Below are 14,606 nucleotides of genomic sequence, written 5' to 3'. Positions count from 1 at the left end.
GAACAAAATAGAGAACATAGAAATAAACCCACACTTATACAGTCAATTAGTCTATGACAAAGGAGGAAAGAATATGCAATGGGAAAAAGACCGTGTCTTCAAACGGTACTGGGAAAACTGGTCATCTACATGTAACAGAACAAAGTGGACCACTGTCTTATACACAAAAATGAACTTTAAAAATGGATTCTAGACCTAAATGTGAGACCTGAAACCATAAAAATCCTAGGAGAAAATATAGGCAGTAATTTCCTTGATATCAGCCTTGGCAATATTTTCTAGATAGGTCTCCTAAGGAAAGGGAAACAAAAGCAAAAATAAACTATTAGTACTATACCAAAATAAAGAGCTTAGCACAGCAAAGGAAACAAAATGAAAAAGCAACCTACTGAATGGGAGAAGAAACTTGCACAGGATAATTCTGATTACGTATTATAGATAGAAACCCACTAAGAATACAACTTACCAAATAACAAACAAAAAACACCCAAGAATCTGATTAAAAATAGGCAGAGAACCTAAATCTACATTTTCCAAAGATGACATACAGGTGGCCAGCGGACACATAAAAAGATGCTCAACATCACTAATCAGGAAAATGCAAATCAAGACCACAATGAGAGATCACCTTACACCTGTCAGATTGTCTAAAATCAAGAAGATAAAACAAGTGTTGGTGAGAATGTGGAGAAAAGGGAACCTTCATGCACTGCTGGTGGGAATGTAGATTGGTGCAGCCACTATTGAGGTTTCTCAAAAAGTTAATAGAAATACCATAAGATCCAGTAATTCTATTAGAGATCTACTCAAAGAAAATGAACACAATAATTTGAAAAGATATATGCACCCCTATGTTATTACAGCATTATTTACAATAGGTAAGATATGGAAACAATCCAAGTGTCTACCAATAGATGAAGATGTGGTACGCACATACGTGTACACACACACACACACACACGAATATTACTCAGTTGTAAAAAAAAAAAAAATGGAGGAGATCCTGCCATTTACAACAACCTGGATAGACCTAAAGGTTATTATGCTAAGTGAAATGAGAGAAAGATTATATCATTTCACCTATATGTGGAACCTAAAAAACAAAACCAACAAACAGAAGTAGACGAACCATGAGAGACGATGGACTCTGAAAAACAAACAGGGTTCTAGAGGGGAGGGAGGTGGGAGGATGGGTTAGCCTGGTGGTGGGTATTGAGGAGGGCACATTCTGCATGGAGCACTGGGTGTTATGCACAAACAATGAATCATGGAACACTTCATCTAAAACTAATGATGTAATGTATGGTGATTAACATAACAATAAAAAAATAAATTAAAAAAAAAAACAGACTCAAATACAGACAACACATGGACGGTTGCCAGAGCAGAGAGGGATAGGGGAATGGGCATAATGAGTGAAAGGGAGTGGGAGATACAGGCTTCCTGTTATGGAATGAATAAGCCACAGGGATGACAGGAACAGCATAGGGTAATAGTCAACGATATTATAATAGCACTGTAGGGTGACAGATGGTAGCTACCCTTGTGGTGAACATAGCATAAGATATAAACTTGTCAAATTGCTATGTTGTACATCTGAAACTAATGTAACCATCAACTATACTTTGGGGGGGAAATAGTGTTGACTGAATAAAGGAGATATTGTCTTGGAAAGAAGAGAGGTGAGCTATGGACTTGTATAGTTTCAGTCGGAGAGGATGGAAGCCAAGATAACCCAGGCCATACACCACATTGTCTTCAACTCAAAGATACACATCTTTGCGTTTATTAATAAAAGGCTTGGGGTCAGGGTTAGGAAGAAGGGAGGTTGAGGTAGAGTAGGAGTTTTAAGTAACTGCAGAGTTTCGGAACAGCTGCTGTGAAGGCCAACTAGGTTCTAAGGGAATAAACCCCATCATTTAGGGCAGAGGAAACCAGTCAGGCTATACTTCTCTCTGAAATGCAGAAGTAGCTTTTATATCTGATATTATATTAAGAGGATTTTCTACTTGTCACTTATACTCATTCCCTTTTACTGCCACACAGAGGCCTGAAAACTCCTATGGGGGAGTCCAGTTCTTCCTGTGTCCTCCTTTTCTGCCCTATAAGTCAAGGGCATAGAATACTGTTTTCAGCAGCAAGTGTCTTACTCCAAACATCCTGCTACACAGGGTTGTCCCAAATGCCTCTAACCTTCCATATGTTTAGCAATTTTGATGCCAAATATATTGCTATCACACCAAACACACATGACATACCTTCCATGGAAACACGACTGATATGGTTGGGGTCCTATTATAGCCTATCTTACTACAAACCTTGTGTCTTCATTATATTCACAAAAGTCACAAATAGAAGCTCAGACATTTATAAGATTCATGAATTAGTCCAGTTAAGAGGAAAATCTAAAAGACGGGGGATGTGAAAATATGGCAAATGAGGTCACATGTACCGGTGGTCACAGATTCTTTAAGTGCAAAAATTAGCTCATCTGCTGATAAAATGTATGATACCATAGTTTTATCATTTATCAATTGGCAATCTAACACTGAAATGCTATAAAAATACACAACGTGTGTGTTAAAGGTCGAGAAAGAGTAGGAAGAAGGTTGTTGACCTAATATAGTTGCATTTTCATCCTCCCCCCCCCTTCCCCTGCCCCAGTTTAGATCATGGATTAAGATCGAAGCCCTCAAGTTTGCTGGAGTGGAGGTGGGTGGGGGAAAAGGATAACTGGGTGATGGGTATTAAGGAAGGCACTCGATATAAGGAGCACTGGGTGTTAAAAGCAATTGATGAATCACTAGAATTCTACCCCTGAAACTAATATAGCATGTTAACTAAATTGAATTTAAAAAATTAAAAAATCTAAGCCCTCAAGAGGCAGAGACTCTGCTGCTCTCTACTTTGGAGATTCCTAACCCTGCTTGGAATATAGGATTGATGGTAAGGCATCATTGGTACTGCTGGTACTTGGTAAGTGTGGTAGCATGAAGGAAGATAGGACTGGAAAGATGGAAGAGCGGATGGTATACCTCCAGTCCTGAACTGACAGGAGGAGGGAAAAGGGAGGCCCATTCATTTGGCTAACACAAAGACATTTTTACAGAACTTTTAATTTCCCAGGAAGATGAAAAGTAATCAATTTTGTAACAGGTTATCTACATGAGATCCTTTCCAACTAATATTAGACATAATAATTTACTTAACACCTATATTATATTCCAATTTACAAACTATTTTGTAAGATGTTAACGTTAGAGGAAGCCAGGTGAAGGGTGTGTGGGAATCCTCTGTCCAGTAAATCTAAAATTTAAGTTTAATAAACAAAACTGAAAAATCATTTTTTATCAGGTCCTCTATCTACTAGGTCTTCATAGGACCAGGACATTTTTTTTTTTTTTAAGAGGCCAGCTAGCGTCCTGTCTCTTCAGACACTTAACTCCATTTCTTATCTTATTCTTACTCGTATTCTTACCCCCGGCATAAAACATGGCCATACTCCCCTATCTTAAGTAGTAAAAGCAAGAACAAAACCCTTTCAACTATTTATCAATTCTCTACTCCCACTTCATGGATAAGCTTCTTGAAGTTATGGTCTACACTTACCACTGATGTCCTCACATCCCATTTGTTCAATCTACTGTGCTCTGGATTTTGCTCACCATTCCACCAAAAGCACCTCTGACAAGAATATGACTGAGGTCTTGAATGGCCAAGGCAATGGATAGCACTTTGCTATATTTAATGTGACTTGCCTCACCTTTCTTGGATCTTATTCTCCTGGGTTTCTTTCTAGGATGTTCTACTAGTTCCTCTGGCTCCCCCCTCCCCCCATTGTTCTATCTTGGTTTTGGCTCTTTATTCTTAATGTAATGAGTGCTTCCTAGATGCTCCATCCTACACTCTATGGTTTTAAGAAACTATACATCAATTACTGGGATCTATTCCACAGTCTAGATATCTTTTGAGCTTCAGAGCCATCTACCCAGTTGGGTACTTTATAGATCCATCAAACTATAAAGAGCTGAAGTAGTACTTACCCTCTCTGCAAAGAGCTCAGTCCTATTAATCCTAAGAATCATTTTACACTATTTCCTCCTTCATCTCCTCTTCGGTTACCCAATTGTGAAAATTCTACCTATTGAGTATTTCTTTAATTGCTTCCCTCCTTTCCCTTTGATTGTTACTGTCAGAAGCCAGGCTCTACCATGTATTACCATGATCACTATAATATCCCAGTCTTTTTCCCCCAATTATTAGCCTTCTATCTTCCCTTCTTAATGATGGGAGAGGGAACTTTCTTTGGGGCAGGGTGGGTAGGGGGAGAAAGAAAGTCATCTAGATTTTCTTTGTAAAATTCTTGACTAGCACCCATTCACCCTTGGGAGAAACCAGAACTCCATGTTATGGGACATAAAGTAGTTCATGACCTTGAAGGCTTACCTCACCTCTCCTACCAAAAGAAATGTCCTTTATTTTTGGTCATACTTAATTGCTCTGATTTTCTAGATTTGACCAAGTTCTCACCTGTAGTTCTTTGCACAGGCAATATATTCCCTGTGTCTGGAAAGCCTTCACCTAATTTCTAGCTGTTCTTTATGCCTGAGGTGAGGGCCATGTCCTTGGAGTCCCAAACATTCAAAAGAAAAATGTAAAATACCTTGCATATTTAATAATTCACTCAGATTCCTGTCTTTTAAAGACTCTTCTCACAACCAAGCCACCTTTTTTGACCTTTCAAAAGTCTAGATTAAGTGATGCTCTCCTGCACTCGCTCAGCACCAAGAGTTTTGTCTGTGGGCACAGTGATCCCAGAGTTGGAATTGTTTACTTACGTGAGTTACTCATTACACTATGCACATGGACTGCCTTTTTTTTTTTTAAGATTTTATTTATTTGCGAGAGAGAGAGAATGAGAGACAGAGAGCATGAGAGGGAGGAGGGTCAGGGGGAGAAGCAGACTCCCTGCTGAGCAGGGAACCCGATGTGGGACTCGATCCCGGGACTCCAGGATCATGACCTGAGCCGAAGGCAGTTGCTCAACCAACTGAGCCACCCAGGCGCCCCATGGACTGCTCCTTTATCTGTAGTCCCAGACTAGCAGAGGGCCAGATATGTTACAAATATTTATAGAAATGAAATTAAATCTTCCCTCATTAAACACTTCTCAGCCCTGCCAAGTCATTTTACTTCATCTCCAATAACCCTAGGGAATAGGAAAGAGTAAGATTTCTGGATTCACCAGTGTTGTTAACCATAAGGAATGCTTCAAACTCAGCTGACCTGGGTTTTAGTCCTACTCCATCAGCTCTGCAAATCTTACCTTTTTGGAGTTCTGTTTCCTTGTGTATTAGATAAAGGGACTGAGCTCTAATTTTGTGGTCTTTCTTTCCTGATGCTATGACTTAAATACCATTTACATTTTGAACCTGTGTGAAGTACACAATTCTAAAAGCCCATTTGGATGGATTGCTTCTATAGGAGAATGAAGTAGAAGGGGAAATGGATCAGTAATCATTAAATATCAGAGTGACCACTGAGAGAAGCTGCTAGTTATTTCCTAGTATGTTCCTCCCCGGCCATACCCACCATCTCCAGCCATTATTTCATAGCCTCCCATGCAGCTAAGTCCATCTAACCAACTCTGGCCAGTGGGGAGTGAAGGTAAAGGACTGTTCTCTTAAAGGAGAGTGACCACCCTTTCCACCATCCTGCTGGACAGACCACAAGAGCTAGAAGACTCACTGAACCACATTTGGGAGTTGAGCGTTGAGTATGGCAGAGAGACAGACAGAGCCCAGTTCTCCGGCACTACCAACTATACCTGCTTGTATTTCTACATGAGAAATTTCTTGTTCAAACCATTGAGATTTGGGGTTGTTATGGGAAACAACAGCAGCAGCAGCAACAACAACAAACCCACAGCCCAACAGTATCCTTAGTAACATAGATACTAATATTTTATTATTTTCAAAGTGTACCGGGAAGATGGTAATTTTGTTAAAGCCACTAATGAAGTTTGCTTGAACCTTTAATAATTTATGAAATTTACTATACTACCCGGAACAAGCTACCTGAAAGCTTCATATTCTACATTCCACTTTATCATAAAGAAGCTAATGCCCAGAGGCAGATTGGGAAGGTATTTGTTTGGCAAAGCAAATTCTAATCCTATAAACCAGTTATCTACTGAGCAATCATAGTGAAGACTGGAACAGTTCACAAGATGACTTCATTTTCTGATCAGCAGTTCCATTTACACAGACAGAAAAACTTAACGCTTTTATAGCTCTCACAATATAAAGTTATGGAACAGTAACATCCTTCACTGATATTCAGGGAGTGGAAGTGATTATGTTTAACGGTGTTAGCCAGAATGTATCCCGGTGCCATAAAATAAAGGCTCCATTATCAGATTGGGCTCCAAGAAGAAGTGGCCCAGAAGCACATAAAACACTCCTCTTTCTACTACCTCAGTGGCAGAGGGAATGCTGTTCCCCATGGAGTACTGCCTGCCTGGGAGGTCAGGTCAGTGGAATAGAGACCTACAGCATTGCATGCTTTTACCAAGCAAAGCAGGAGGCCTCAACACACAGAACAGACTGCAGGGAACAAAGCTTTTGGAATAAACAGCTGATAATCAGCACTTAGGAGTTGCACTTTGAGCTAGTGCATGAGGAAAACAAGTTATTCTCCCATTAATAAGGGCCAAGACCTCAAAGGAACTTCCAGAGAACACTGAAGAACTATTCTATAAACCACACACTGACTTGTGAAGAATAGGTTCAAAAACCAACCTTAGAGCCTACTGTACATCTTTCATAATTCCCTAATGCCCCAAATCTATAGCTCACACGTTCCAATCTATCATTCATGATCGGAGATGGTGCCTTCTTGCTTTAGGCCTTATGATGAATGGGGCCTGCCTGCTTTTGTTAAAGATGGAACAATGCTGAAGCTCTAGTTCTCTGGACTACAGAGGAGTCTCAAGGCTGAGGAAGAGTGAAATAGAGACAGGAAAACCAGACAGTCTGATTATAGAGGACTTGAAAGCCAGGCGAAGGATTCTGGATTTGATGTAGTTAGCAATAGGGAGCCAAAGTAGGTCTTTGAGCAAGGGAGTAACACAAAGTCTTATTTTAGTAAGATCATCAGAATGAGAATGCACTAGATAAAGGTAGATCAGTTAGGATAAAGCTACCTTAATTTGGGCTAAGACAGGGAAATCCTGAATAGGACTGGTGGCTATTGCAAGGGAGAGGAGAGGACAAGTAGGATACTTTCTATAGGAATTCAGTACGAACTGAATTTGCACTCTGGAAATGAATAAGAGGGTAGCTGAAAACTTGAAACAAAGCTTATTAAAGAAGCAAACAGTGAATAAGAAGGCTGAATCCATGATTTACCTTCTAAATCAGGACTCTGCTCAGACTGAAATGGGATATTGCCAATTACTAGGCCAGAACAGCAGGTGCAAACAGGGTCAGTCTTGGGCAAATAGGGATTTCTGGTCATCCTACCTAAAAGGAGTTTTAACTACCACCATAGAAGATAACTCAGATTCACATGACCACCTTGAGCTCTTGTCTCTAGCTCCGGGTTTCTAAAAGTTAAAGACATTAAAAGGAAGCCACCATTGGAGCATGAAGATAAAAAGCTGCTTGCTGTTGAGAGCCAGAGGAAGAGCCAGAGAGGGAAGATGGAAAACAAATATGATGTCCCTGAGGTTCAAGCTGTTCTGAGTCACTGTATTTCTCATAGTCCTCTACTTTTCAATAGGTCACATTCTGATTTGGGGTCTCCTTGCTTATAGGATTTGAAGGACCAAACCGCCTTCTTAAAAAACAAACCTTATTTCCTTCAAGTGTAATTCCTGGATCTCCATATCCTTTTTCCATGGAGGACTAGTGAACCAAGGCGGTGGGGGGAGGGGGGGGTGTTGGGGGCAACAGGGTTGGGGATGGGGTGTGGGTACAGCATGGACACTGACTCATCAGCATGCATCAGCTGCCTAGTGGGCTATAACCGCCCTGCACATATGTACCTATGGTCATGGGACAAAGGCAAAGTCCTTGGAGTTGCTCCCCTGAAGGGGAAATAACCACACAGACAGGAAAGGAGTCTTTAACACGTGCAGGGCTGAGTGAGGACGGTGTGTACAAGGTCTCAGCAGGCAGATCCAATACCAGTGGGCTCAAGTCCAACAAGCAACCCTGGAGGCAGGACGTACGTTCACTCTCCTCCCCAGCTGAGCTAGAGCAGGGCTGGGTGACCAGGATAGGTGAGGCCTGGAATAGATTTCTACTCCTCCCTTCTTGGTTCAGAGCGCACTTATCAATCCCCATAGTCTGTTCATACCATCCAACATTTATACATTGTCTGCTAATGTTATGTGTGGTGCTATTTACTAAACCAAGCTATCAGAGGGGTAGACTCTGTTGGTCAGTGTTCTTGGCACAGAGTAACATCATTTGTTGAATGAAGGCACACACCCATGGCCACTTTCTGTGCTTTGTTTTTTTGTGGCAATGTAAATTCCCCATCTTCCACTTTCTATCCCTTATGTTGTCTGCCTGCTTTTCAAATGAGGACTTACCATCAGTGACTCATCACCTAGAAAAGGGAACCACAATTAAACTTCCAATTTTATCTACATAATCCACTTATTTATTATCCTGAAACTATCAGTTCCCCAAACAAGATTAAACCTTCAGTTTTTCTTAAGAGCAGTTATCTTCTGTATCTAAACCAGTGACAAAATGTGAAGTACTTGTCCAGTCAAGCAGAGCTGGGTTAGAATCCCAACTGTGCCCTTACAATGACCTTGGGTTAGTTAGCTCTGAACTTGAGTTACCCAGTCATACTTCATTTAGCTTATCTGTAAAATGCGGATACCCAAAACTGCATCATGTTAATATAAACATTTCTAAAAAACATTACTTTAAGTATTAGGAAGTATTAGTTATCTTACCACCTGTTGAGTACTTACTAAGTGCCAAGAACCATACAATAACCCGCTACTGCATTTAATTCACACAAAACTTGAAAGGTTCTATTATTATCTCCATTATCCCAGATAAGGAAATGGAGGGTCAGAGAGGTTAAGGAGCCTACCCCAGGTAACACAGCTACTAACTGTGGCAAAGCAGAAATTGAAACCCAGGCAGTTGAACTTCCAGACTTTTAAACATTATGCTCATTGACTGGCATGAAGGAGGTACGGAGAACTATCTCAAAGAAAAAAAAAAAAATCATACCCACTTTGTCAGCATTTCCAGAATTTATTGCTTCATGGTCTTAGATCATTTATCACACATACAAAAAAATTCAAATTTCATATGATGCAGAAGATCCTTAGGTTTTTGCCTCCAATATACCACAGTAAAACAACTAAGTGTCTCCAGGAATTCACAGAAAGAGAAGAACTGTGCTATTTGCTTGTGTAGGAGACTCACTGAACTTTGTTGATCACAGAAGTGTTTGACTTGCATTTGTAATCCCTGAAACCCTGACAGTATCAATATTGGAAGTTTTTCTATGCTTCATTCCTTTGTGTATTTTTAAATTTTTCTTGTAAAGGCCATTTAATATAGCTATCCAAAAAGGTATTACTCTTGTCAGATTTTCCTCGTCTGATTTTTTCCCCCAAGATGCTTAAGTTTGCCCTTTACTAAGCATCTATTATACAATTGGCAGGATACAAGTGTTGCTTGTTTATGTAGGAAGAGGACTGAGCTCATTAACTGCTCTCAGGAAGAATGCTGATCTGCCCAGAGTGTTCTATTTTTTTTTTTTTTTTACTCATGTGCAGAGTCCTACAAATGAGAATCCCTTAGACTGAACCAAGACCTACAAAACTGTTTTTACCAAAATGCAAGAAATGGGGCTGCTCCATAATTAACAAAACCTAAATCTATTCCTTAAAGGAGAAAAAGTGAGGTGGTGGAATTTTAACCATAGGCAACAAAGATCACACTAAGTAACTATGCCACCACATCATGCCATCAGGTTCTTATTAGCTGAAGAGCTAGACTTCCAGAAAGTCGTTCCTGGGTGAAGCAAAGTAATCCCAAACCTAAGCAGCATTTCTGTCTTTGGTGATGAGAAAATGGTCTATCTAGTAAAACGAAGTTAAAAACCCCCATTTTTGGTGGGGGTGTTTCTGGTGGGAGTGTGCTCAGACACTTCCGGTTTTTAAGAAGCTTTAGGCTTTTACAGTGATGGACAGGTAAGGCTATCTTCAGTTTCTCAAATGTTTCACTTTTTTCTCCAACTTTCAGACATCTGGTAATTTATACATTTGGGACTAACTTACTATGTAGCAGCCGAAGGGAAAACACCCAATTAATGCTTTCATTGCAGAACAGAAAAAGTAGTGCAGCTTCCTCCAGAAAAGTTCCAGTTGCAGCAAATTCTAGAAGAAAAAGTCACTGCCATTGGCTGCATTTCCTCTACGTGGTGCTTAGGAAAGTGCATGCAACTGCTCAGCTGAAGCAGGTCTGCTAACTTGGTCATCAACGAGCACTACACACTGAAATAATTAAGGACACGGCCACAGCTGAGTGGAGGAGTGCAGTCCTAGGTCACACGGGTGTGTCAACCTGTGATCTAGGATTATCACATGGCCTGACATCAGCCAGGAGAGTCCATAAACTCCACAGTGGGGCCTATACCAGTCATGAAACATGGCTCCCTTGCCTAGATCTCCAGAGGCAATAACGAATGACAGGATGTGAAGCCTGAACCGTGTGTGTTTAGGAGACTGAAAAGCAGCCCTTCAGATGTTCACTCCTTTCTCTTTCTCCCAGGAACACCAGGGTGGAAAAATTGGGATTGTATTACCATCTGTAGCCCTTATCTGAACCAATGCCTCTACCTCCATCCTGTAGCCCTTAGAACTGAGGACAGGGTTTGTTTTTGTTTTTGTCTTTTTAATTTCCTCTGCAAGCACTGTATTCAGTAGAAACAGTGAAGGCAGGGCCTAGATTCTTTGGGAGACAAAGGGAAACATTTCTTTTTCCAGGGTCATACTTCCAAGTTCTTCTTTACACTATTTTCTTTACACTATTCCTAGTAGGAACAACTTTGCCTTAACACACTGGACACTACCTGATCATAACCCACATCTAGGTGAAAGTCTTCCTCAACTGGTAGTAATGGAAAGATAAAGATTTAAGACCCTGGTTTTCCTGCTCTGTAAAAAGCAATTGAATTAGATGAGCTATTTAAGGTTCTTCCTGCTTTAAAATGCAGTAAGGCCATAATTCCCAGATTGAAAGAACGGCCCCTGCAAATCTGAGCAAAGCACACGTTGTAGAGTCCACAGCAAGCCTTTGGGATAAGAAATGCATAGTCGTACACTGCTTCGGACGCAGTCCTGTGCCTCCTTATGAAAGGCAAACACGAAGTATCTTAACCTATCCTAACACGGGGCGACGGGGAGCTAGCTGTCTTTCCCTTCTATATTCTTCCCTTCAGAAAAATACCCATAATTTTACTGTTGGCTGCTTTTATTCTGCTTATTTGGAGTTGGCTCATTTGCATTGCTCAGATTTGACAATCTTCCTGATAACTACTACGTAGGCACACGCGCGCAGAGTACACTCCGTTCTTAATCACTGGTGAATCAACCACTTCTGTGTACAATTCTGAAGGAGAAGCTCTAGTGTTCAGGTCCTAATTCACGTGGTACAATAGCATCCTTCCTCCACTGACCTCTACCAAGGCAAATATCATAAATACTGGCCATGGCTCCTCCAAAGACAGAATCCCATTCAACACTGGTCCCCAGTGGAGGCTGGCACACTATAGAAAGTGGGGAAAGCTAGACTTGTGACCACCACATTCTCTCCGTGAGCTCAGCCCAAGAGCTGGGAACTGCACACACGTTTTACTTTAGGTGACAGGAAAGTGCACAGATTCACGCAGAAACCACAGATGAGAGAAAGAAAAAAAAAAGCGAGGCATGCTCAGGAGCCAACTAGCCCCCTCATCCCACTAAAAGCCACGCAGGAACCAAAAGTCGCCCTACTCACCCAACGTAGCGGTTGCTATAAAGCTGGCTGTGCCCTGGTTGCAGAATCTTCAAAAAAAGCAGGCAAAGAGGCAGAAAAGCAGCTGTCCGAGTCCTGGGCTTCCCGAGGAACTTCATAGTGTTACAGCGAGAGGAGCTCAAAGTCCCTTACAGCAGTCCCCCGAGGCTGGAGGTGGCTCACAGCGCCCCCTCCACATGCGCAAGCGTTCTCTGGGAGGGGGTGGGGGCAAAGGCTTGGGAGCGAGTAAAATGTGACCCTTCTTTCCAGCCACGGGGGGGAAAAAAAGTGTAAGTAGCCCAACAAGGGAAGTTGCTATTAAGACTTGGGACAAGCAGGAGCAACACACACAGCCCGGCGCGGCCGCTGAGCCTGCTCCTTAATCAGGCTCCCCTAGAAGGGGCTGGGCTTCCCCTGTGCTGACTCATGGCTGGGGTTCACTGGGTGCTGCTTCCTTTGGGTAACTTCTTTCTGGTTTTTTGTTTGTTTGTGTCTTGCTTTACGACTTTAGGCCCCTAACTTTCTTGGACAACTTTTCTCCTTTTATTACCTTCTACAGCGCAGGGCCCGATCCTGAACGCCAAGGATTTGCTTGAGGATGAGTTAATTAGTGTAGGCATACGTAGAACATTCCAGGCTTAAGGCTCTGAGCTACCATAACGAATTTCTACATGGATTCCACATACTGAAATGCATGGTGAATAGCCTTAATGAATATATGTGCAAGGATAGGGTCGGGCCCCTGAATCTGAATAGCCAGGCTTGGTCCCAGCTCCCTACCTGTACGAAGAAGGGGCAGCCAATTCGCCCGGCTTCTGGAAGCTCTCCGTATCCATTCCATGTCAGCAACACTCAGACCCACTGCCATTTCAGAGGTTCTTATAGGGAACAGGAGGCTTCCATGTGCTTTACAACCTTTACTCACATTTGGAATCATTTAGGAAGCCAGACCATTTAAATCAGAATTCCTGGAGGGTGGGATCGGTGCTTTAAAAGGCTCCTCAGGTGATTCCAATGTTCAGCCACCATGCTGGTCTAGAGCTGGGCTTCTCAAATTTTAAGATGCATAGAAATGAAATCACCTGTGGGTCTTGTTAAGCTGCCCCTTTTCATGCAGGCATTTGGGGCTGGGGCCCGAGATTCTGCATTTCTAGCGAGCTTCCAGGTGATGCTCCTGCTGCCGGTGCTTCAGTCACACTTTGAGAGGCAAGGCTTTACTTTAGAATGAGGCCTGCTTTTTCTCCTCTCAGAACTAGAGGGGAATAAAAAACCTTGGAGCAAACCATCTCCTCGTTTTTTCCATGTTGGTGATGAAGAAGGCGTTTTTTTCATCCACTCGCTCCTATCCAGATATACCAGAAAACCTATCTGGGTGTGTGTGGGGGGTATACTTTGCTCTAGTAAATAAGAATGGCATTATCTAGCGTGACTCCTATTTCACACCATGCCAAGGCCTGGTCCTAATCTGGGAGAGAGTGGGAGCCAACATCTCTCTATACACTCACTTTTCAAATTTCCTGAAGAGTCATAGCCAAGGATTCTGTACCCTCCAATATTATGGGCCCAGAACACTGGTTAGAAGAGAAAGTACCATATCTTTCCCCATGTTCTCTACCTGGGATGTTGAACCAAAGTCATAGGAGTTTGTTTTATAACAGAGCTGAAATGAATTTCAGTTAAAATGATTCTCTAAAGCTTTCTTGACTACCCCAGGATTAGTTTAATCTCTTCTCTGTGTCCCCCTCTCTAATACCAGTGTGTTGTCAGGCATAGCATATTGAATTTAAGTATTTGTGTGGTTCCCTCTCAAGGCTGCCTTCTCCTTGAGTGCAGAACAGTACCTCTTTCATCTTTATGTCACTTCCTCATATCTCCTAGAGGGAACACAATGTTTGCTGAAGCAATGATCAGCCATGTTTGTTGAGTGAAAGATGAACCTGAGAAGGGATTCATTCAACATTTATTCTGTGACTTCTGTATCCAGACAGAGGAAAGGATGGAGGCCCTAGAGCAATGGAAGGTCCTGGTTTTGTTTCTTGTTTGTTTATGTTGTCCTTTTCTTCCTTCATGACTTTATGGCCTGGTGCTCCCGTCTTTGTAAAGTGGTAAGACTGCTCTGCAAGGCACAGCGATTCATCCTGAGGCCGTTTTTGATGAGGCCAAGAAAGCCTATGTAACAATGAGCGAACTGTTGAAATAAGAGGTTACTGTGTAAATAAAACACTTCATCTCTTTGCATTTCATTATGTCAGAACAATGTATAAATCTGTCATATTATATCACAACATTAAACTAGGAATGTTCAGTCTCTGACTGGGGATTAAGCTCATCCTCAAATCATTCTGAAGGACTGGATCCAGTGAGCACGTTCAGCAAAGGCTCTCCAGACTCTGAGACCAGGGTATTCATTTCCTGGACTATGCAAAAATGCAAGAGACCCTGGAGACATCCTATAGCCTTCCTCAAAATTTCAGATCAAAGGGAAGTTCTCAAACAATAGAAGTCATTCCTAGCAATCTTCCTCTGGTTTTCTAAGGACCAGGTTATCTGATCAAACTTCTCCTGTTATAG

General features: G+C 41.8%; 1 protein-coding gene across 1 annotated transcript in view; it reads right to left on the bottom strand.

The window, feature by feature from the left end:
* The window catches only part of CPA6 (carboxypeptidase A6), a 354,654-nt gene extending 342,308 nt beyond the window's left edge, over positions 1-12,346 (bottom strand). The window contains exon 1 of the mRNA XM_064587448.1: positions 12,039-12,346. Coding sequence (XP_064443518.1) covers positions 12,039-12,154 — 116 coding nt within the window. The 5' untranslated portion in view covers positions 12,155-12,346. The remainder of the gene's footprint in view (positions 1-12,038) is intronic.
* Between the last annotated feature and the right edge of the window lie 2,260 nt (positions 12,347-14,606).

Source organism: Mirounga angustirostris, unplaced genomic scaffold, assembly GCF_029215605.1.
Source record: "Mirounga angustirostris isolate CCGP_5_RB_7025 unplaced genomic scaffold, mMirAng1.0.hap1 SCAF_4, whole genome shotgun sequence".
In the NCBI taxonomy this organism is placed as follows: domain Eukaryota; kingdom Metazoa; phylum Chordata; class Mammalia; order Carnivora; family Phocidae; genus Mirounga; species Mirounga angustirostris.
The sequence above is the reverse complement of the archived record's forward strand: the minus strand, read 5'-3'. Positions and strand labels throughout refer to the sequence as shown.